Source organism: Sceloporus occidentalis, unplaced genomic scaffold (assembly GCF_023333645.1).
Source record: "Sceloporus occidentalis isolate IW3139 unplaced genomic scaffold, rSceOcc1.0.p SCAF_203, whole genome shotgun sequence".
In the NCBI taxonomy this organism is placed as follows: domain Eukaryota; kingdom Metazoa; phylum Chordata; class Lepidosauria; order Squamata; family Phrynosomatidae; genus Sceloporus; species Sceloporus occidentalis.
In genome coordinates this window covers 578,893-601,885 of record NW_028317183.1, presented here as the reverse complement: position 1 = coordinate 601,885, position 22,993 = coordinate 578,893, and the positions used below count along the sequence as shown (strand labels likewise).

The 22,993-nt window shown below is 39.6% G+C and overlaps 1 protein-coding gene across 1 annotated transcript in view; it reads right to left on the bottom strand.

The window, feature by feature from the left end:
* Window positions 1-4,708: 4,708 nt before the first annotated feature.
* LOC149278046 (A disintegrin and metalloproteinase with thrombospondin motifs 3-like) overlaps window positions 4,709-22,993 on the bottom strand; it is a 92,134-nt gene continuing 73,849 nt past the window's right edge. The window contains exons 19-22 of the mRNA XM_089502442.1: window positions 18,547-18,679; window positions 18,140-18,347; window positions 16,110-16,227; window positions 4,709-5,286 (exon numbers count right to left, since the gene is read on the bottom strand). Of these exons, the coding sequence (XP_089358568.1) occupies window positions 4,709-5,286; window positions 16,110-16,227; window positions 18,140-18,347; window positions 18,547-18,679 (1,037 nt within the window). The remainder of the gene's footprint in view (window positions 5,287-16,109; window positions 16,228-18,139; window positions 18,348-18,546; window positions 18,680-22,993) is intronic.

Below are 22,993 nucleotides of genomic sequence, written 5' to 3'. Positions count from 1 at the left end.
GAGTGTTAAATGGGGGGCATAAGGCATTTCTGGAGGCAGAGTCCTCTGTGAAATGCCCCCTTAATGCCACTCTGCCTCCAGAAATGCCTTTTTAACCCTCTATACGCCACTCTGCCTCCTGAATGCCTTAAACCTCCCTATATGCCACTCTTCCCCATAATATGCCTTTTAACCCTCTAAATGCCAGAGTGGCATATAGGGGTATAAGGCATTTCTGGAGGCAGAGTGGCACATAGGGGGTCAATAGGCATATCATGGGGCACAGTGGCATATAGGGTTAAAAGGCATATCATGGGGCACAGTGGCATATAGGGGGTATAAGGCATTTCTGGGGCAGATGTGCATAACTGGGGGGCAGGTTGGAAAATAGAAGGAAATAAAACCAAAATATTTTTCTCAATCATAGCTTTTATTTAAAAAAAATAGTTTAGATGAATTAACATTTACTGGTAAAACTTTTTTCCTATAGGGTCGTCTTATATTCAGGCTTTTTCTTTTTTTCCTAAATTAATATTCAGATTTGGGGGGTCGTCTTATAATCGAGCAAATACGGTAATATGGTAAAATGGCAATCGTAGATGCTGTATACTTACAGCTTATTCAACAAAGTTTTTAGTGATGAATAATACATTTATCACAAATGAATGCTGCATTTGTAGAAATGTTTGTAATACTTTCTTATAAACTACTGTGTACACAGAAATTTTATTTAAGTATTTCTAAACATTCTGGACACAGCCAATGTAATTACTAGAATTTTATTTGTTAAGTAGCCATAGAAAACACTATGTATTTTAAGATCATTATACAAATTACCCTAGAACCTATTCACATGGTAAAAAATAATTATACCATAAATTGTATAGCTTATTCTATGAAGCCTATAATTCGATTTTAAAAAAATGAATTAAAGCATGCCTCTATAAAGGTATTTTTGCATACCAAGTAAGCTATGCAGATAATTGCATTATAATAAGAAGAAAATAAATGTACTTTCTTTTTAGTCTTTAGAGATGAAGCCCTGGCTATCAAAGTTAATAAGTATTTGGCGTGAAAAAAATAATTGTGTAAAAACATGAACACAATAAATTCCTGTGGGACAACTACTATAAATGTTGTCGCTTACTTCCCACGCTAATGGAAAGTCCATTAAAGCATCTATGCAGAAACACCTGATGTACATTGGACAAAATGCTAAGCTTATAAAACATGACTTGTGTATGGAAACTACATCCATACAATGTATTTTGCTGTTGTTGCTGTTAAAGGGACAGTCTACTGCCCCTAAACAGCCTTGCAAACATGAACGCATATTGCAGTGGCATAATTACCTTTGGCCCTGCCCTAGCCTTAACACATTGAAGTGCAGAAGGAAACTATGCAGGACTGTGCCCGATTTAGCACAGCCCTACACATTGTTCACCGGCTAGTTGGAGAGATTACTGATCTCTCTTTTAACTAGCCCATTGACTAGTGGCATAACATGTGGCATAACATGTAGCAGAACTGCTACCACCCCAGGCATAGGCTTAGTGGACCTAGGTACTGTATAAAAGAAAGATGCATGCTTTAATTCTACATAAGGTATTCTTGTGACAGTGAAGGAATACATTATTAACACTAAAGAAAATAGTCCATTTAGACATGGCACTTGGATGTGAAAAGTGAAAATTTAGCAGAAAAATACATGTAAAATGGAATTTTGTGAAACTCAATATATAAAAATGTTAAATACAGCTGGGTTATATTTTACATTTAAACATATAATATACGACTCCATTTCAGTTTCACAAAACATTTTATTTCAAGAAACCTGGGAATTAATAAACATGTGAGTTGCTTGCTTTTCTCTCAACTTGGCTCTCCTGAAGTTAAATGGATACGGGTTAAGTAAAAATGTATGGAAATGTAAAGGCAAGTAGGTAATTGTAAATATTGCAGTATTTTAACTAGATCTCATGTATCACTAAAGCATCATTTTAATCAGTAACATGACCACTCAGTCTAACACTACCTGGCCTATTGAGTTGATATAATATGCCTTTAGCTTTAGCTGTGTTAGGTTGTTTAGCAACTTTAAAACACTTTTGTCAACATACAGGATTACTCTTCTAAAAGCCTGTACTGTACTGATTATTTGTGATTATCCTTGGGTTCTGCTTACGATGTACTGCACAGCATGCTAAGGCTGGTGGTATGACCTACTGGGCAAATAGGTGAAACTAGATCTCATAGATTGTAGGAAACTCTTAATCACAGATATAACTTTGTGACCAGCAACGTTCCTATTCCTTTAATCTTTCACCCTTCAAGTTTACAAAGAATGTTATGAAAGCTCATTAAGACTCTATTAGGTGGTAATAGCAATAACTAGCCTGTGTGGGAGATATTTTACAGTGGTGTTATAATATAATACTGTCCTTAAGAATCACATTTCCACATTTGGTGCACAAAAACACATCAAGCAAACTAGATATGTTAAAAGCATTTTATTGCTAAGTGCTCCCCAATACAACAAACAGCATCAGTAGTGTACACTTAAAAAGTCACAAAAATAGCTCTATAAGAATTAAACAAAAGGAATATGGACGTTAAACACAATGAATATCTACACCAAGTTGTCACAAACCATGTGAAAATGAAAGCAGATCATTGTTCTTCTTGGGAAATTTCAACACATTTATCTGTTTGAAGTACAGGGGTTGTCTTAATAATCTAACATTAAAACTATGTTTTATTTCGACCATCAAAAGTCTTGCAGTTGGCTAGCAGCAATTCTTTAGAGGTGTCAAGTCACTAGGTTTTAGGATTAGCTTATACATGGCTACTAATCAATTCTTACATAGGAATTCCTATGCGCTTTAAATTGTAAGTTGTTCTTAAATCTATATTCCACCATTTTTTTTTACAATGATGTTCATTGAAAATGTTTTTCGTTTTTTTTTTCTTATTACATTATGAAATCTAAATTCCTAAAGCTAATACCTATTTATACACACTGGGTGTATATATCGTTAGTGTTACTTTGTGCCAACAATTTTTTTATTTGGAAAAAAAAAAATTGCATGTTGTTTTTTTAATATTTTATTTTTAGGTGACAAGATTTGGGGCTAGAAATTTTATTTTCATTTTACCTACTGAGGCCCGTATTTATGTTACAGTAGATCTGTTAGCTTATTACCTATGCATGGACATACAGTCTGTGTACCTACTTTTGCAGGAAAAGTCAAATGCTATAATTGTAAATAGTTTGTAAATAAAGTCTATCAAATCATCTTTTAATAAATATCTTCAGTTTTATATTTTATATACAAGTACTTTACAGCTACATGAGAGAGTAAGACTGGCTTTATGGTAATATGATTCCTGGCATAAATCATTTGTACTTTACTGCAGTCAGATGCATTGTGGTTGTGAAAATTGAGGTGAAATTAGTATCTCTCTCCCTACTTTGATCAACTTGCTGAATCAAGATAGTCCATTTAAAGAATCATGTAATTACTCATTACTTTCTTGTTCAGCTAAAGAATGAAGAAAGGTTCAAGCTTGACAATATATCTCAGTTCAGCCCTAGACACCGTAGTTATATTAGTATCGGACGTGGAATTTTTAGTAGTAGCGAGACTAAGTCTTGAATACATGGCGAACACATTGGCATTTTTCTCCAGAACACAAAAAATCTCACATACCACATGGGAGCATCTTAGATGAGCTGCTCAGCAACATGTAAAATGAATATATGTCCTGGAAAAATTGACTGCCCTATTTGAAAAATCTCAGTGAATGAGTGTTTTTACAATTTATCTAAATGATACATTTACTAAACATAGTTCACGTCTTCTACATTGTGAAAATTTTTAAACAGTCCCTGGCTTATATAATTAGCAAGTCATTAACTATTTTTTTTTTCTGACAACATGAGCAATTTCTGTTTTTTTTTTCTTTGTTACAATATACCCAAAAAACTTTGGTTGCTTTGCTGAAAAAGAAAAACAGGATTTAATAAACATGCCATTTTTAAAGGGCATACTGTTCCTTGCAACTATGTCTGATTTAGTCTGAAGGGTCAGCTAAAGAGTTTTAAAGGACCCTCCAAAATGATGAAGAACCCAAAGTAGTTCAAAACAGTACGTCAACAGGAGGACTCCTTAATAAGAACACTGTTTTCAAGCTCAACCTAAGGAATGTAAATAAGGCAGTTTGTACTTACAGGCATGACTTAGCACCCAGGAATAACACTAGTAAACAATAATTAGACAGCACAATGACATGGTAATAATACTGAATTTGCAATATAATACATCTAAACAGCTGCACGGTTTCTTGCATTTTTCCCCTAGTATAGATCAGTCATAGGACATGTATTGCAAACTACTATATCTCAGCAAGCCTTCTATTAAGGTGTAAACATTACAATATGCTCCTACAGGGACATTATCACTTGATGTACAAATATGGTTCCGTATTTCTTCAATGAACTTGACAACAGCATTTTTTGGTTTCTTTGGTGCACTTCCTCAACAATAATCTAACCAGAAAAACAAAACAAACAATGGTATGGATGGATAATTAAACCAGTAAGTGAACCAGCACTTTGTACTTCCTGTTATATACAGATGAAACGAGCTGACAATCTGTGCTTTTCCAAAAGCAGAATAAACTATGGTGTCCTTGGACCTTTGGATTTTAGTTCTTAATCACTTAATACTCATCTTTCTATAGCTGATGACTGCAAAGGACGTCTTCTGTCAGAGGACTTGTCAATTTTCCTTGAGGTTCTAACTACAGAAGAGGCACCTGTTGAGTTAGTGTTAACAGCTGCCACAGCATGTATGTCTACAACAAAAGAAGGTTTGTGTAAATGGATATTACTACTTTGAGTTGGGGGGTGCGGTACCATAGTGACGTGCCTAGTGATCTTGCTTGCTGCTAGTTGTGGTCTTCTTTGGGCTGTATCAGATGTTTTTGATTTATTTTCTGGAAGAAGATGCAGACTGCCATCATTTTCAATGGAGGAGAGAATATCCAAAATACTTTTTTTCTCAGTGACAGCTATTTCAGGGCCTTGTACCGAAGCTGTTGGCATCACAACAGCCTTGGATAAATCACTGGGATTAAAAATTAGTTCATCTTCTGTTTCAGCAGCTTCAGTAAGAAAAGGAGGTGTCTGGGTACTGCGCTTGCTACAGGATTCACAGCACAATTTGTTGTACCCCGGTATGGAACAATATCGTGCAAGTACCTCCATTTGGCAAAATATAGATTTGTCTCCAAGACATGGTTCATCTGCAAAAAAACAACAGTACTTTGTTACAATGAACTCAGTGCATAACAATTAGTAAATTACATACAGAACTTTTACATCCTTAAAAAGGGAAATTGACAGTGCAGTATTTATCCCAGGGAATATAGTCCAAATACATTAGTGATATTTTTTAGTGGCCCAATGTTTATATTTCAAGAGTTAGAGGAGGATACTTCATTAAAGAAGGGACCACTGAGTTCTTGAAAGCTTAGGTGACTGTACATCTTACTCTGTGAGCGTTGGATGGTTGACAAGGTATCACGAACATCTTTTGGACTATTTGTTAAAGGAAAATAACCGTTTTTATGCTATCATTCCCGGGTTATATGCAAGCTGAAAAAAATTCAACTGAAATTCACAAAATGTAAAAAAAAACAAAAAAAAAAACAACCCCCCACCTTGCAATGTTATCAAATGTTATCAAATTCATTTAGAAAACAAGATACTTAAACGGGGTAATAAAATAAACCTTGGTGTGGTATAGCGTTCAAGTGCACCTCTTTAACTCAAAGACTTAGGTAGTGGGCTATTTTTTTATTTATTTTTCAGCAGCTGCATCAAAGACAGGCTGAGGCTTTGCAAGGTTAAGTGAGCTGTGTGTACGTGTGTGTCCGCCTGGGTATGTTATAGCGTACAATAAGAATGTATGGTATGTAGGAATGTTAGTGTGTGTCTTCATGTCTGGGTATGTTAATATGTGTGTGTTAGTTTGTGTGTGTCTGGGTTTCTTAGTGTGTGAACACGTGTCTGCCTGGTTATGTAAGTGTATGCCTGGGTATGTTAGTATGTTTGTGTATGTGGGTATTTTAGAATGTGAATATATGTTTTTGTCTGGGTATGTTAGTGTGTGTCTGGGGTATGTTTGTGAGTATGTAGGTAGTTTAGTTTGTGAACAGATCTCTGGGTATTTTAGTATGTGTGTGGTTGTGTTAGATTGAGTATCTGGTATGTTTGTGTGGGTGTCTGGGAGTGTATGTTAGTCTATCGTTTACCTACTGTCATGCCTACCTGCAGCCACTAGTAGCCAAGCTTCCCTCTAAGGAACAACCATTACTAAAAATTCAGGACAGCTGAGCCACGTTACTTGGCTGTCAGCCCTGCCTTTAAACACCTGCTCTGCCCTCCAGTCTGGGTCTTTGCATTGTGGTGTATGCAGCGCTGCTGTTTCTCTGCATCCTGGCCCTGTGCTGTTCCTAGTAGGTCTCTGTTGGGTTCTACTTTTGACCCGGCTCATCCTGACCTTGCTCTTGGCTCCTGATTTGGCTCTTGCCCTTGATCTCCTGGTGTTGACCATGCTTGTCCTGACCTTGCTCTTGCATTCCAATTTGGCTCTTGTTCCTGTGATCGCCTAGTGTTGACCCGGCTTGCCTGACTATGTGTGCCCTCCCTGAGGGCTCCCTGCCATGAGACCAGTGCCCTGCCATGAGTCCAGTGCCCAGTCTATAGCTTCCAGCCATGTTCATGTTGTGTCCCTTGCCAAGGGCTTCCAGCCATGTTCCAGCCTTGTGCCCTGTTGGAGGAGTTCCAGCTTTGTGCCCTGCCAGGGTCCTTCAGAGTAGTTCCAGTCCATGTGGGCTATTTAGCCATAGTGCCTCGTCCATAGACTTTCCTAGCTCTGTGTACCAAGTCTGCTCCAAGGTCCTCTATCCGAAGTCTGTATCCCGTCTGTTTCACAATCCGCTATCTGAAGACTGTATTCTGCCATGGTGCATCTGCCTTTGTGCTTTTATCACGCTTGTTAGCCAGTCCTGTTTTACCTGCTCTGCCAGCGCACTCCAATATAGACTGTAAACTATATATATATATATATATATATATAATCTCCAGCCTTGTGTGTTTTCTATTTGCCTGTCTGTACCTACCTACCAGTCATGATGCATCGCGGGGTACAGACAGAGCCCTTTGTATCCCCTGCAACTGGGCTTCTACCCAACCTGTGTACCCAAGTCCTGACAGATAATGAGATTGAGGAGAGATGGAGACAAAGGGGAGAGATCAAGAGAAAAAGCAGGGATAATTAGAGATGGGGAGGAGAGTTATAGAAGGAAAGTTAAAGAGAAATGTAAAAGTTGAGATAAAGAAAAAAGGAGACCTAATTAGAAAGTGTGAGAGAAACAGGAGGAGAGATAAAGAGTGGATTGAAGTGTAAAGTAGGATGTTTATGTGTAGGGGTAATCAAGAATGTGCATATGTATGGGCAGTCATGTGTGTATATGGGCAGGAATTTGTGTGCTTTTTGACAGTCTGTCCATTACTGTTACTGTTTTTGGCCTAAAGGGTATAGAACGAATAAGGGGTGTACCGCAGCCTTGACTGACAGTGGGTGCAATCTAGGGTGTGGTGTTAATCCTGTAGATGCAATCTGGGCAAATCCTATTTCTATGGGAAAATCATATGGATACAATTTGGACAAGTCCTTTTCTGTGTAAAATCTGGTTCCTGGGACAAGTCCTGTGTATGCAACAGGGGTAACTTTTTTGGATACAATCTGGGTGCTCAGCGAGTTCTATGTATGCAATATGGGTGCCAGGGCTGGCCTTTGAGGTGTACGACCTGTGCCTGGAATGTAGGCACCATCAATGCAGGGGGGCAGGTCATGTGTATCGTGTGCTCACATGACTCTTCCCCAAGGACAATATACAAGGGGGAGAGCCAAAGGGGCAGCAAAATTATGTTTTGCCTAAGGTGACAAAAATCCTTGAACTAGCCCTGATTGTTGTTGTATTCACTATGCATGTGTTTCTTAAAACACACACATGATGTTGCTTGGTCCTCTGTCTTGTTAGCATATCTAATGTTACTTTAATCTTACCTAATGCTTCAATTAAAATAACAGCGCATCGAGGGTCTATGAAATGTGCATGTAAAATTGCGATTGCTGTAACTGTGCTAAGAAATATATTATTTTAGAACTATTATTTCATGCTAATTGACACATTTTCTGGTTAGGGAAAATGACTGTATTCTGATAAGCTTAAAACATCATGAAGGCTATCAGAATGCAGCTGTGAATTCAAATGTGTCTTGTTTTTTTCCGTCAAATGCTTATTACACTCTTCCTAAAATAGCTGCAAGTTTGTTACTAGCAAATTAGAAACTAATTGCCACATCCTTAGGATTGCAGAAAACATCACAGCTGGTGGACTGGGCCAAGGATGGGAGGTCTAGAGGAAGTGTCAAGCCCTCCTCTGCCACAAAACTGGGGCCAAATAGCTTAGCCGTGTGATTGTGAGCAGGCTCCCTGGAGCCAGGGACATTGCTTGGGGCTGACCCTTACGAAAAAATTACTGCAGTTTTTCTGAAGTAATACTGCAGTTTTTTGGACATGAAAAAATTGCAATACTGCACATTTACTGCAGTTTTACTGCATTTGTACTTCACTGTACTGCAGTTTTACGGCAGTTATTTTTGTACGGAAGTACAAATGCAATAAAGCTGCAGTACATTGAAGTACAACTGTAGGTTTGCAATATAAAAAAAAAGTGCAGTAAATGTGCAGTAAAACTGCAGTACAGTGAAGTACAAATGCAGTAAAACTGCAGTAAATGTGCAGTAATACTGCAGTAAAAGTCCAGTATTGCAGTTTTTTCATGTCCAAAAAACTGCAGTATTACTTCAGAAAAACTGCAGTAATTTTTCGTAAGGGGAAGTCCCCGAGTTACAACTTCATAGTCCCCAATGGAGACTCTGGGGCTAAAGCATTCTTAAGCTGCAGAGTCCCTACTAGGGGCTATGGGCCGGCTGGGAATTTCCCCTAACTGGCCCCAAACTAATGCCGAGCACCAGGATATAACTCCTTATCCTCAGCACCAGTGGCGTATGTAGGGGGGCAGTCGGTCCGTCCATCAACAATCTGTTCATGCCCCCTGGGCTAGCCACAACTACAGTTGAGTTGTGGAAGGTGAGTGAGAGAAGAAGGGAGAGGGTAAGTGTGAGAATGCATGCATGTATGTTTGTATGTATGTATGTGTGTGAATATGTGAGAGCGTGTGTTGGAAGATGGGGAAAAAATGTCTAATATAATAATGAATATGAGTAGACATAGGTGGAAAGGAAAGAGATAATTACAGGGAGAAGATACATGGACAAATGGGAGAGATAAAGAAACAGAAGAGAGATTGAGATAAAGAGGAGGAAAGAGATAATGAGAGACAAGGAAAAAAGGAGAGGGAAAGGGAATAGGTAATAAGTAGGAGCCCTGACAGTATTTATTTAGGTGTTATGAGGCCACCTGTCAGAACAAAGTACCTTGTATACTAATGACCTGAACAGCTGCATCTGCTTACCTGGGTGCAAACTTCCCCCTAAATACCTGTTGATTCTACAATTTAGGGCCTTTGCATTGCAGTGTATCCAGCCAACTGCTGTTGCTCTGTGTTTTGGTCCTGCTGCTAGCAGCTTTCTGCTAGATTCTACCCATTTTAACCCGGCTCATCCTGACCTTGCTCTTGGCTACCGATTTGCCTCTTGTTCTTGATCTCCTATTACTGACCAGCTTACTCTGACACAGTTCCTTGTCTGCTGATTCTGCTTGTTCCTGTCATCTTCTGGTTCTGACCCGGCTTCCCTGACCAGGTGTGCCATGCCTGAGGGCTCCCTGCAGTGTCCCGTGCCTGAGTGCTACCTGCCATGTGCCCTTCCTTAGGCTTCCAGCCATGTTCCAGCAGCATGCTGGTATCCTCTGCAACTGGGCTCCTACCCGGCTTGGTTACCGGAGCCCTGACAGAGGGATAATGAGAAGGGGAGAGATAATGAGAGGTGGGGAAGATAAAGTGAAATCAGAGGATAGATAAAAAAAAAATGGAAGAGATGAGATAAATAAAAAGAGGAGAAATATAGAAAGGAGAGAGTTAGGGAAAGTGTGAGGTAAAGAGAAACAGGGGGAATGATACAGAGAAAATGGAGAGAGAGAGGATGAGAGATAGAGAGGTTGGACGATAAAGGGAACAAAAAAACAAAAAAGAAAGGGAAGAGATAACAGAAAGGAAAAGAGATATAAAGGAGTGATAAAGAGAAAGACGAGGAACGATTATGACAAGGGGGATCAAAGAGAAAGGGAGAGAAAGAAAAATTGGAGAGAAAGAAGAGGAGAGCTAAAGAGCAAAGGGAGATAATGAGAAAGGGGAGGATCAAAGGGAGACATGAGACTCTGAGAGGAGACTGTGGGTGCAGGGTGCAATCTGGGTCATGGGGTGAGTCCTTATGTACATATTTTAGAGTTAAAATTAGATATCTAAACCAGATAGACTTGGCTACGTATTTTACAGAGGTTGACGGAAATGAATAAATCCGTTCTTTTATAAATGTTGTGGAAACAGTTGTGTGTGTGTGTGTGTGTATATGTGCACAGTGATCACTCCCAAAGCAGACTCCACTGCTATGCAATCTGCTGTGGACTCAAGCCTCATATCTTTTAAAGACCTAGCAACACCCCTGCCTAGAGCACTGCTTAATGGGGTTCATTACATGGAAGATCTCTAATCTCCTCAACCGACCTATAGTATGCTGTATTCAGTACCACATTTCCTTGTAAATTAAGTATTGACATCATGTCCAGGTATTCAGTAGAATGGACAACAGCTGCAGAAGTAGATGCAGAAGCTATCACCTTGAAAAGAGCTAGGTCAGTGTGCAACATAAATATAAGGTGATAACAGCAATCTGGCCATCGAGCTTATGTCACAGCTCAGTTGCATAAGCAGTTTTGCACCTACAGTGCCAGAAAGAGAAATGAATATTAGATTTTGCAAATTACTTAAAGCTACATGAGTTCTAAACAAGGAAGGGGCAGTGGCAGAGCTAGATAAGCACTTTGTAGGACTAATTTACCCCTATATATACAAAGGTTTTATATAGGGTATTGCTAGTTTATATGTATTGTTTTATAGCAGTATAGTTTGCTGCCCTTATTGTATTCTAGTCTGTTAATTTTCTAGGTAATGACTAGGATTTAAAATCAGCATATTTTATTAGCTGAAAATACTAATGCGCCAAGCAGAATTCAGATTTCAAGTGACTTTTCTGTTTTTCCTGACTTTTACATACCTATCTACATGTCTCACAGACTCATAGAAATTTCACCTATGGTACAGCAGCCACCCTGGAATTGCTTTGCTACTGTAACACCTAACAACACCTGTTTTTGATGTATATGCCCTCTTATCGCCAACCTTTTCTTTCTAAAGTTCTTACTTATTCCATCCATTTTTAAAGAAACCTTCCCTAAATCCTTTATCCCATTTTAATTACTGTCTTGCATCCCCTCTCCCCCATGGCCTCTAAAATACTGTTTAACCTACAATCACCTGACCAACTAACTCTCTGAACAAACCTTTCACATTTAGTTTCCATCATCAACACTCTACTGAGGCTGCCCACAGAACAATTAATAATGATCTAGTCACTTCTCCTTATTTATCCTTACCACTCTGTGGCACCCGTGACACACCTATCTTCTCAGTCAAATCCTACCTCTGACTGCACCTTTAGCATCTCCTTCTCTGCCCCTTGATCATCTGCTCTGTCACTCTGTTGGTGTGATCAGGGCTCAGTTCTTGGGCACCTAACCTTCTTTATCTACACTTTTCCTGGAAAAAATACATCTCAGTCTTTCCAGTACCACCTCTATGCATATAACATGTTAAACTAACTTTCCTCTCCTGACTCACCTTCTGAATGGCATCCCACTGCCTGAAGGACAACAACTCCAACACTAAGCTTCCAGTTATTCCACATCTCCTTTATTTCCAATTCCTGATATCTCTATTACTGCTGAACATTTAATTTTCGTGTGATATCAAGTCTGGGAAATTCCAGCTCCCTACTAACTGGCCTTCCCATAACGCTCTCACCACTTCAATATATTCTGAGCACATCTGCCAGATATTTTAATATCATCGCTCTTCATCTTCTTCCCTGGTGTGCCAGCCCTACCACTGGCTCCCCATACCTTCCACAATTCATTTTTAAACTCCTGACCTTTCCTATAAAGCCATTGAAAGGTGTGTACCCTTATATCTCTCCTCTTACATTCAAATTCTTTCCTAACCACGCTCTTTGTTCTGCCCACAACTTAAATCTCTCTATATCCCTTTTTTATCATGACTTTTACCTTATATGTAACGTATTTCACCTATTATGTGTCTATTCTTTGGTGTCCCCACACTCACAAAAAAACTAAATATTCAGAGAAGCACCTATCCTCATAATACCCAGAACCTGCATTCTCAATGAAATCATCTGTTTCCTTCACCTTCAAGATCTTTACAACACTGACTTCTCCACATTACCCCCACTACGATCAAACCATCATCAACAACCATCAGCTTCTATATCCTTGGAATATATTTTGGAAGCTTGTGAGAGCAGGGTCCTCTTCTCCTTCTGTGCCAGTACATCTTAATATAACTGTCAGTTTTGTATATTGTCAATTATAATATTGTTGTTATAATTATACTCCTACACTATCATACCTGAAGTATATTTTATTTAGGGTTTTTCATTTTAATAATAACACGCCAGTGTACAATTAACAAACATACAGCACTTTCAAATTTCAGTGGTGTTTTTTTTAAATGGTCTTCTAAGGTCTGATCTTTTACAAGAGTCACTATTTGGTAAATTATAGAACTGAACAGCTGTCTAATTTCACAGGCCTCAAGTTACATGGTCATTTAATTTATACTTCTGTAAATACATTTTGGCCATCAGTTTTCTAGTATTTCCGATATCTTTTATTTTATCTGTAACTGTATAAAAATATTTTGGAAATTTAAGTAGTCATTGCAACTGTTTCCGTCTCCTGCAGAAAAGATATTCTGGATTCAGCTTATTGGTATTATATGTAAAATATTATATCATGAGAATTTAATTATATAAGAATCTGACCCACATAGGTCAACTAAATAACAGTTATTTTTTTAGCATTTCCTTTCTAATTTAGATGCCTGCTAGGAGAGTGTAAGGACACATTCCGGCCTTTAATATAAAAGGCAGAAATGTTTTTTTATAAGCTGAAACTATACAGCCTATGAATCTTTTTAAAGAAGACATTTCATATATTTCCGTTGAACATTTGTGGTGCCGAGGGCATTAAAGTTTCTAATTATTACAACTGAAAAAGTATGTCTTTAGTTGATTGTGTTCTGCTCGAAGTTCTATTTTACTTTGGGTTATTAAAAGTGCAGTCGAAATTAGATCAACTGAAAGAGCTTTGCTGCCACCTAGTGACTACTTACAGAGTAAACTTTACAATCAAAGATATTGCACAACATATCCATGTATGTAAATCATTAGCATTAATGAGATGTGTAAATATATTGACCAGCCTACAGTTTTGCTTCAAAGCATTTTTAAAGTAAAACTGTGTTAAACACATTCAACTGGTACCATGTGTTTATTCTTTGAAAATGCAAATGTCTATATATATATATTCCTTTTCAAAGTACAATTACAATTAATTAGTAGACAAAACATGATGGCATGGAGTAGAACATGCCCAAATATATAGTGCTCTAAATAAAATGAGAAAAATTGCTTTACTTAAGAACAAAAAGTATAGCGATGTTTGCAGAACCAGAAAAAAATAGTAAGGTATATTAAAATGTAAAGTTAACTTTATTATTGCAAACCATTAAATGAAGACCAGCCACAAGAAGAGAGTTATGTTTTCCTACTTGAAGCTTGATCACAGGAAGAAACGGTTAGCTGGAAGATAGCTCGATGAGTTAAACATATTTCTATTTAGATTGCTGAGTGCTATCAACAGTGAGCAACGAATGCCTTTTCATATTTACAGAACAATCTATCTTCCTGTCATGCACACTCATCTGCCATTGACATAATCACACGGTGTGTTATCTTATGTTGCTTTTATTGCTATTATAAAGAATAGGCACTCTAACAAAGTGCTTCAAGCAGCACAAGGGATTCTGCCAATATTCAGTTTTGCCTGCTACCACCAGTGGTGATGCCTCCTACCTTAGAGAGCTTGCAACATTGCCACATTAAATATTATGAGACATGCCTAATCTGTTTCTTGTCTGAAGAAGAGCAAACTAAATGCCAAATTATTATTTTGATAAATTATTATTAATGTTGTAAATAAAAAAAAAACTATTTCCTTTATTGAAAAAAATCCTACCGTGAGATAGTTGAAAAAAATCTTAAGTGCTTTTTTCCAACAAGAGCTCTAATCAGTAGCGTACCTAGTGGGGGGCGGGGGCGGTCTGTAATGACACAGTAATGTCCGCCGCTGGAGGAGAAGGCTCGCAACGGAGCGGTATCGGAGCGGTTCAAGGGAACCGTCTTAAAATCACTCAAGGGAGCCGGAGGTCTGTTAAAGACCTCCGATACCGCTCCCTCGCGATCCACGCGGCAACTGCTGCTGTGCGCCGGGGTTTGTTGTCAGATTCCGGCGCACAACACTGAAGCCGCGCCCACCGCCGTCCGTGCCCTCTGAACCGGAAGAAGACAGAAGAAGAGGAGCGAAGAGGAAGAAAAGGAGCTGACTGCTGTAAGAAGAAAAGAGGAAAGGTAGGAAATCATTCAGTGAGAGTGAGAGTGGATTGGTATGTGTGGAATCTGTGGATTGGTATGTGTGGAATCTGTGGATTGGTAAGTGTGGATTGGTAAATGTGGATTGGTATGTGTGGAATGTGTGGATTGGTATGTGTGGAATGTGTGGATTGGTAAATGTGTGAGAGTGATGGGTGTTATGCTGTACCATTTCCAATGTCTTTTTCATTACATAATTATGCTCTAAGGAACATCATAACTCCCATCACTCTATACTGTTCCATACAGTGGCAGAGCTGGGAGACAGAGGCCTTGCACCCCCACCGCAGGACTCCTGAAAGGTAAGTGAACTTCTAAGGGGGGAGAGGGTAGATAGTTAGGAGGGGGTAGATAGGGAGAAGGGAGTGAGACGGGGGGATAGCGGGTAGATAGGGAGAAGGGAGTGAGAAGGGGTAGATAGGGCAGAAGGGGGTGAGAATGGGTAGATAGGGAGAAAGGAGGGCAGCAAGAATATTGAAATAAAGAGTCAGAATGAGAGAGCGAAAATGAATGGATTAATGTGTGGATGAATTGTTTGAATGAGTGAGAGAATTAATGAATTTGTGAGAATGCATCAATGAATATGTAAATAATTTGTGTGAAAGAATAAATGATTGTGTGAATGAATTGTGTGAATGAAAGTGAATTAGTGAGTGTAAAAGTGTTTGTGTTAATCATAGGTGTATAGTTGATTTGTCAAAAAGGCAAAGATGGTATAAGCAGGGTGTTTATGGGACAAAAATGGCACAGGCAGGGTGTTTATGGGACAAAGATGGCACAGGTAGCGTGTTCATAGGACAAAGATGGCGTACACTCGGCTGTTTGGGAACAATGCTGATTCATGCTGGGCTGTTTGGGGGCAAAGATGGCACGTCCTATGTGTGTGTAATTTGGGTGCCGGTCAGGTTCTATGTGGGCAATGTGGACGCTGGTTTTTTTGGAGGGTTATTAAAGAAAGCACTATTATATGTTCAGTTAATGTTATTTAAACGTATTTATTTTACTTATAAGTTATTAATTTATTTTTTCAGATTTCTTGTTGTTTACAGTTGACATACAGTTTACAAATTGGTGCAATAAATATTCTTAACATAATTTTGTAGATGTCTTTACATTTGGTGGGGGGGGGGGGTGCCACTTACAGGATCCACCCCTGGCTCTAATTCTGAAAGCTTGGAATATTATTGATCGTTCCTTGTAATATAAACTGAAGCTATGCGGGAAGTAGACTTACACTTACAATACATACCATTGCATGGAGTCAGATTACAATCCCTTACTGACTCTGGTTTCTCTCCTTCGCATTGGTCTCCAGCACGGCAAAGGACTTGTCTCACTTCAATTCCTTCCCCACAGGACACGGAACACTGTATAAAAGAAGCATACCGAAATTCAGTAGTGAACATGGTATCTTTGGAAAATGCACAGTATGCATAATTTAATACACCTCAAAAGAAACAATTCTAAAGATCATTCTTTATAAGTCAGTTACCTGTGTAAGGGGCTTGTATCCTTAATTAGCCCCGATTGCAATGTAAAAAATACCATGTGAAAGCCAGTCTATACATGCTATAACTATATATATATATATATATATATATATATATATATATATATATATATACATATATATATATATACCGTATTGGCTCGAATATAGGCCGCACTTTTTTCCCCCACTTTAAGTCTTTAAAGTGGGGGTGCGGCCTATATTCGGGGTCTAGCGCCGGGCAGGCAGCGGGGTTAGGATACAGATCCCCTGCAGCGGTGCAGGGGACCTGCATCCTACTCTCCGATACGCTCAGACAGCCTCCCCTGCCAGCACTTCCCACGGGGGGGGGTGCCGGCACGGGAGGCTGTCTAAGCGCATCGTGCGGACGGTCACCGGCTGCAGAAGTTGTTTACACGCATCGCCGCAGCCGGTGACCGTCCACACGATGCGTTTTACCTCTGCCCCCAAGACTTACCAGAGCAGACTCCCGGGTGTCTTGCGGGGCCGGCGGGGGACATCTACGCAATACGCGTATACAACTTCCGGTGCCGGCACATCCACTGAGTGCCGGCACCGGAAGTTGTATACGCGTATTGCGTAGATGTCCCCCGCCGGCCCCGCAAGACACCAGGGAGTCTGCTCTGGTAAATCGGGGGGGGGGGGCAGAGTGGCAGGATATCTGGGGGGGGGGGAGGACAGTGGCAGCATATCTCGGGGGGGGGGAGGACAGTGGCAGCATATCTCGGGGGGGGGAGGAGGACAGTGGCAGCATATCTCAGGGGGGGAGAAGGAGGAGGACAGTGGCAGCATATCTCGGGGGGGCAGTGGCAGCATATCTCGGGGGGGGAGACAGAGTGGCAGCATGTTTTTTTGGTGCTTTTTAGGGTGCGGCCTATATACGGGGGCGGCCTATATCCGAGCCAATATGGTATAGTGTCTAGCAAGATTATTAAAGATTTTTTTCTCCATTTTTATCTGCCTTGGAAACTTTATACCACAGGACAGTTTGCAGTTTCATTTTGCCTTAGTTGTTGCCACTGCATTTCCTCTTTAAATCTATTGTCACAATATTATTATTATCTTTTGTTTATATAGCGCCAACAGTTTACGCAGCGCTTAATACAATACATATATTCAAGGGGTATCACAAGAATTAACAGACTAAGACAAACCGATACATTAGGTGGAGAGAGCCCTGCTTGAAAGCTTACAATCTTGAGGGGTGTGAGAAATCTCAGCAAGAGGTCCATTTTTATACAAATACAAGTGAAAAAGAAAAAAAATATTAATATATTGTATAAAGCAATAAACATCAAGGAATTAGGATTGAGCATAATCTGCATTCATCGTTTTAAATCAAAATCCAACTTTAGACAATTACCCTTTTTCCATTAGACAACCTAAAAAAGTACAGTTGATTTTTGTTTACAATGTCTAAAAACATTATTTTGCTTTCATAACTTGCAACATAAGAAGAGATTTTGTATAAAGGGCAATTGTGATGCAAAGTTTAAAAAATGCTCTTGCTACGGTGATAAGCACTTGCTTTAAACTAGAATCTATTCTTACATACGTGGGATGCCACAGTAAAGACAAATTGTGAAATATTTTTTTTTGTACTGTTCACTTTGTAACCCTTTAAGACTAAATCTGATTATAATTTCCTTACAGTACTAGAATAAGAACAAAATTGTACTCGTTGTTAATTCGCTTTTCATTGATTTGTCAAAAAAAGGAACCTGCAAATTACCATGTGGTCAGGTGATGACAGATGCCTTTGTACGTACCTCTGACCAAGGTCCTGTTTTCCATTGTGCTGGGCAAGGCGTCCTATTACATGGTCTTCTGCTTTCAGGACGATCTCCGTTACAGTACTTGCTGTGGACTGACCGATTTGTACCATCGTGAAGGGGTTGTATGCAACGCACGGCTCGAATCTGATAACCTGAACCTCCACAGCTTTTTGTGCAGTGTTCCCACTCATCTGCTACCCAACTATGAGAAAATAAATCAGTAAGCAATAGCAGAAGAGCAGCTATTGGTGTGGTTAAGTTAGTAAATGCTTTATTTATATAGCAATAAGAAGTGCCTGGTACTATGCATTCATCAGGTTACCTGACTAGTAAAATGTGCAATCTATTTCAAGCTTCACCAGATTCCAAGTCATTTAACAGTAAATAGAATTAGGACTTACACTGGCTGTGTGCACTCCTGAAGATTGCACATCCTGCGAATTGGCTTGGGCTTCTTATTTGCTTCACAGAAGCTCCGGTGAACCATCTTATTATCGCTTTTCCTGCGACATCCGTATTTTGTGTACTGAAAGCCTTGAAGCAGAAGAAAACAAAGAAAAAAAGTCAATTGCAGCTTTAAAGACAAGAATACTATGCCCCATTCCTCATGTTCACCTGTACCTTTCTTATTTCATTTGTCCTTCTTCCTTGACCCAGTGCCCATTTAAATAAAAAAAGACAAAGGTGAGTGGCTTGGTCTACATTTGTGCCCTGAATTGGAGGCTCAATATAGTTACATGGCTGTACTATGCATGTTTAATTATCTCACTATATTAACCTTTACCAGATTTGCAAAAAAGCCAAACATAAATTTTTGTGTGAAATACTACTTTTCCATATCATGTCAAAGGTTTCATACCTGACTTTACGCCATGAGACCAAGTTGCTACAGCCTAAGTTTATATAAATTAGTGTCATGGGCATAACAACTAGATTTGGAGTTACAGCTGTCTGACATAGACATAAAAGATCAAAAGCACGCTGCCTTAAAGCAGTGATATGAATATTAGTGTTTTAATGAATAAACTTGTAGACCAAATCATTCATTTTAACAATTATTTAACTTAATATAATTGTTTAATGTACAGTGTAACAAATACTTGAAAAATCGGCTTTTTTTCTTTGTCAGTTTCCTCGTGTTTATATAATTATTCCTTTGATATAAATTACATTCTCAATTCTCAACAGCGTTAGGAGGAGGGAATGGTTGACAAGCAGTGAGTTGAAGGAATTGATTGTCAACAAATTACGTTTGAAAATTGGCACTGAGGTTTAAATCAAATATTGAATTTCACTAACAAATGAAAAGGAAACAAATTAGATGCAGCTTTAACAAATATATCATAAATACTATATGTACACATTGTATTTACCATAGATATAAAAATAAATAGGCTGAGTGATCAATTCTAGTTGTCGAGGTGCCAGCATCACAGTCCGGAATGAACCTGGTTAAATTGGATTGTTTATCACCATGACTGATACCTCTTCAATCCATCCAGTGACCCAACATTTTTGAATACATGGATGAGCTAGTTGTGTTCCTATGGCGCTCGCAGCCACTCAGCTCCTGCGACCGGCCCACCGGGAAATTTCCCGGTATCCCGGTGGGCCAGTCCGGCCCTGCCTACGGGCAAGTCTTCTTGTTGTCTAGTTGATTCTACTTGGTCTGATCTTAGTTGGTGTCCTGTCACCTTCTTGGTAAGTGTGAATATTTCTACCCACAAAGTTTGCAAGAGTAAGCACTGCCACCAAGTGTGATACATCAATGCCTTTTGGACACACTTTTGTGTCTTTTGAAAATATTTTATTTAACTTTAGCTACGTATCTTCTATAGAGTACATTCGTATTAGCCTCCCGGTAATTGGAGCTTTTCGACGATCCCAAGAAATTGTTAATGGCCTGTACCCACTGGTCAGCTGTGAAATCCTTTTCTCCACTGTTTCAGAAATTATAGCTTGACAATTTTTTTAGCTTTTACAATGTTGTAGAACCATATTTATAAGGCTTTCAGTTTTGTAGAAGTCTCCCTTGACAAAAGGGAGATGGGGATTAGGGTCCTTCAGGCACCCTGTAAGGTATATACTAAATTATATCTTTGACACGGATATAGTTAAATGATTAGTTTGCAGGGTTAGAAAGTCCCATATTTCACAAATAAGTGCTTACAGAAGATTTGACCATTTCTTCATTTTTTGCCAGATTAAGGTCAAGTGTTGACATTGACAGTACTAAACTGAGCTGATTATAATTATTCCCAATTGTTAAGAAGCAGTCTGGATGTAAAGTCCCAGATCACAGTTTAGTTTGCAGGGTTGGAAAGTCCCATATTTCTTGTTTGTCAAATAACTGCTTACATTTTTACAATTTTTTTTTTGTTTGCCAGATTTAGGTCAACTGTTGACATTGACAGTACTGGACTGAGCTGATTTATTATTATTTATAATTATTTCAATTTGTTAAGAACCAGTTTGGATGTAAAGTCCCAGATCACAGTGAGAGGGCTGTAGTGGGTAGTATATCAGGAAGTTTCTGTCTCTTTTTGGGGTCGCACCATGCTATTTGGTGCATGCTATATATTTGAATTCTGTCAATCTCCATTTGCTGACCTGGTCCTCCTCCACGGATTTCGTAATAAATTACTCACCCTATTCATCAGCAATCTTGCATACAGCTTAGTGTCTTTATTAAGTAAAGAAGTGAACATAACATTTGCAGGGATATTTGGAGTTTTACCAGGCTTGGACAAAGTGATAATATGCACAGATAGCATTTCTGCAGAGATGAAGCCTGACATTTTTATGTTGTTAGAAACCGTGGTTAGCATTGAGGTCAGCATTTTCTAGTAGTAGTTGGAAAAATCGTCACGTCCAGGGACCATAGGATGGTGTTAAAGATTTAAAAGCTTGGCCAATTTCTTTCTCTGTAAAAAAATAATTTTTTAGAGGTGGAGTGCTGCTCAGCAGACATACTGATACTAAAGGCGTATCTGTACCACTTGGCGATGGTTGAATTGTACGAAGGTCTCAGTTTTAGAGTGCAGATAAGGAGTTTTAGATTGGGCCTGCATCTTTCTCAATTTGTTCAATTTACCTCCCTTGTTACCCTGTGAAAAATATCTGTGGCCTAGCTGTGGTATTATATAATGTGTTTTTTCAATTCGGATATTGTCCAAAGTTTTTTTTACTTCTTGTATGGCCTCTGCTACTGGCTCTGTATGCTTTATTTTTGTGTTGTTGGAACGGAAGTTTAGAACTAAGCTTTTCCGCTTGCTCCAATTTAAGTCTCTTGCTGGATCAGTAGTTCTCTTACAACAGTTTTGTGACCCAGCCACACTGGAGTTCTGTCTATAATTGTTTATGCTAAAGTACTCCTTTATTTGCATTTCTAACAAGCGCCTAAATGTTTTGCAATAAAATAAGGATTCATTAAGGTGGCAAGGCCCATTCTGTCTCTTTGGATAATGCACTTGTATGAAAGCAGTAATGCAGGAACATCGTCAGACCATTATGTCACCTCTATTTCTACTTGTTTCACGTTCTGTAGAGTTATGGAGACACTAAAAATATAATTAGAATAGTAACAGTAGTTTGTTTCTTTAGGTTTCATATACTTCCAAGTGTCATATAGTGAGTATTGGGTCATTACATATTGGAAATTCACATTAACCTGTCGTATGATAGGAGAAAGATGGAATCTGTACCACAATCCATAATAAGAATAAATTATCCTGCTAAGATTAAGAACCCCTCTTTTATTTCACAAACTTAATAAATGGATCCTGACTTTGATTGGGAGTGTAAAAATGTGCTAATGTATTAGGTACATACTAATATCAATAATCTCCCGGACATGTTTTCTCATCTCTTGTGCACTTGGAAATGCCAGTCCTTGCAGATTAAAAAATGGAGACACCACCGTTTCACACAGGAATATGTGATGCTGGACACTATGGTAGTATGGAACCACATTGCAGGGACAAACTAAGCTCAAAGTCGAGTCACAATAGCCATAAGTCAGGGGCCACCAGAGAGACACAATAACCGTTAGGCAAGCCAGGAGTTGGTACGCAAGAATTCAAAATGTAGGAAATGCCAAGTAGTAAGAGGAACAGCCAGCCACATTCACAGTGAGTTGTGAGTGAATTTCAGCACCAGTTGTGACATCACACGAGGTGGCCATGCCCCCCGACCAACTGATGTCAGCTCAGGTCAGGAGGAGTAAACCACGCCTCCCTTTGTATGAGACTTTAAAAGACTTCGGGCGCGCTGGGTCCTTTCAGTCATCTGTTTGGACCCAGTCCGTGACAATGGCCGCAGGCAAACGGCCAGGAGTTCGCGGAGTGGAGTCTGCAGCATTCCAGCCCGGCCAGAGGGCCGCCTATCATGCACCCCACCAAAAGGGGTTTCCTGTCGTGTTCACCCCACCAAAAGGGGTTTCCTGTCGTGTTCACCCCACCAAAAGGGGTTTCCTGTCGTGTGCACCCCACCAAAAGGGGTTTCCTGTCGTGTGCACCCCACCAAAAGGGGTTTCCTGTCGTGTGCACCCCACCAAAAGGGGTTTCCTGCCATGTACCCTGAAAGAGGGTTTCCTGAGTTGCGGCCAGCCCCACTAGTGGACTCTCAGTATGAGTGCCTGCATCCAGGCTACCCTGGTTGAGTGCCCTGCAAGTGGGCAACCTGCCGTGTCTGCCCTGCAAGTGGGCAACCTGCCGTGTCTGCCCAGCAAGTGGGCTACCTGCCGTGTCTGCCCAGCAAGTGGGTTACCTGTCGTGTCTGCCCAGCAAGTGGGTTACCTGTCGTGTCTGCCCAGCAAGTGGGTTACCTGTCGTGTTGGCCCTGTCAAGT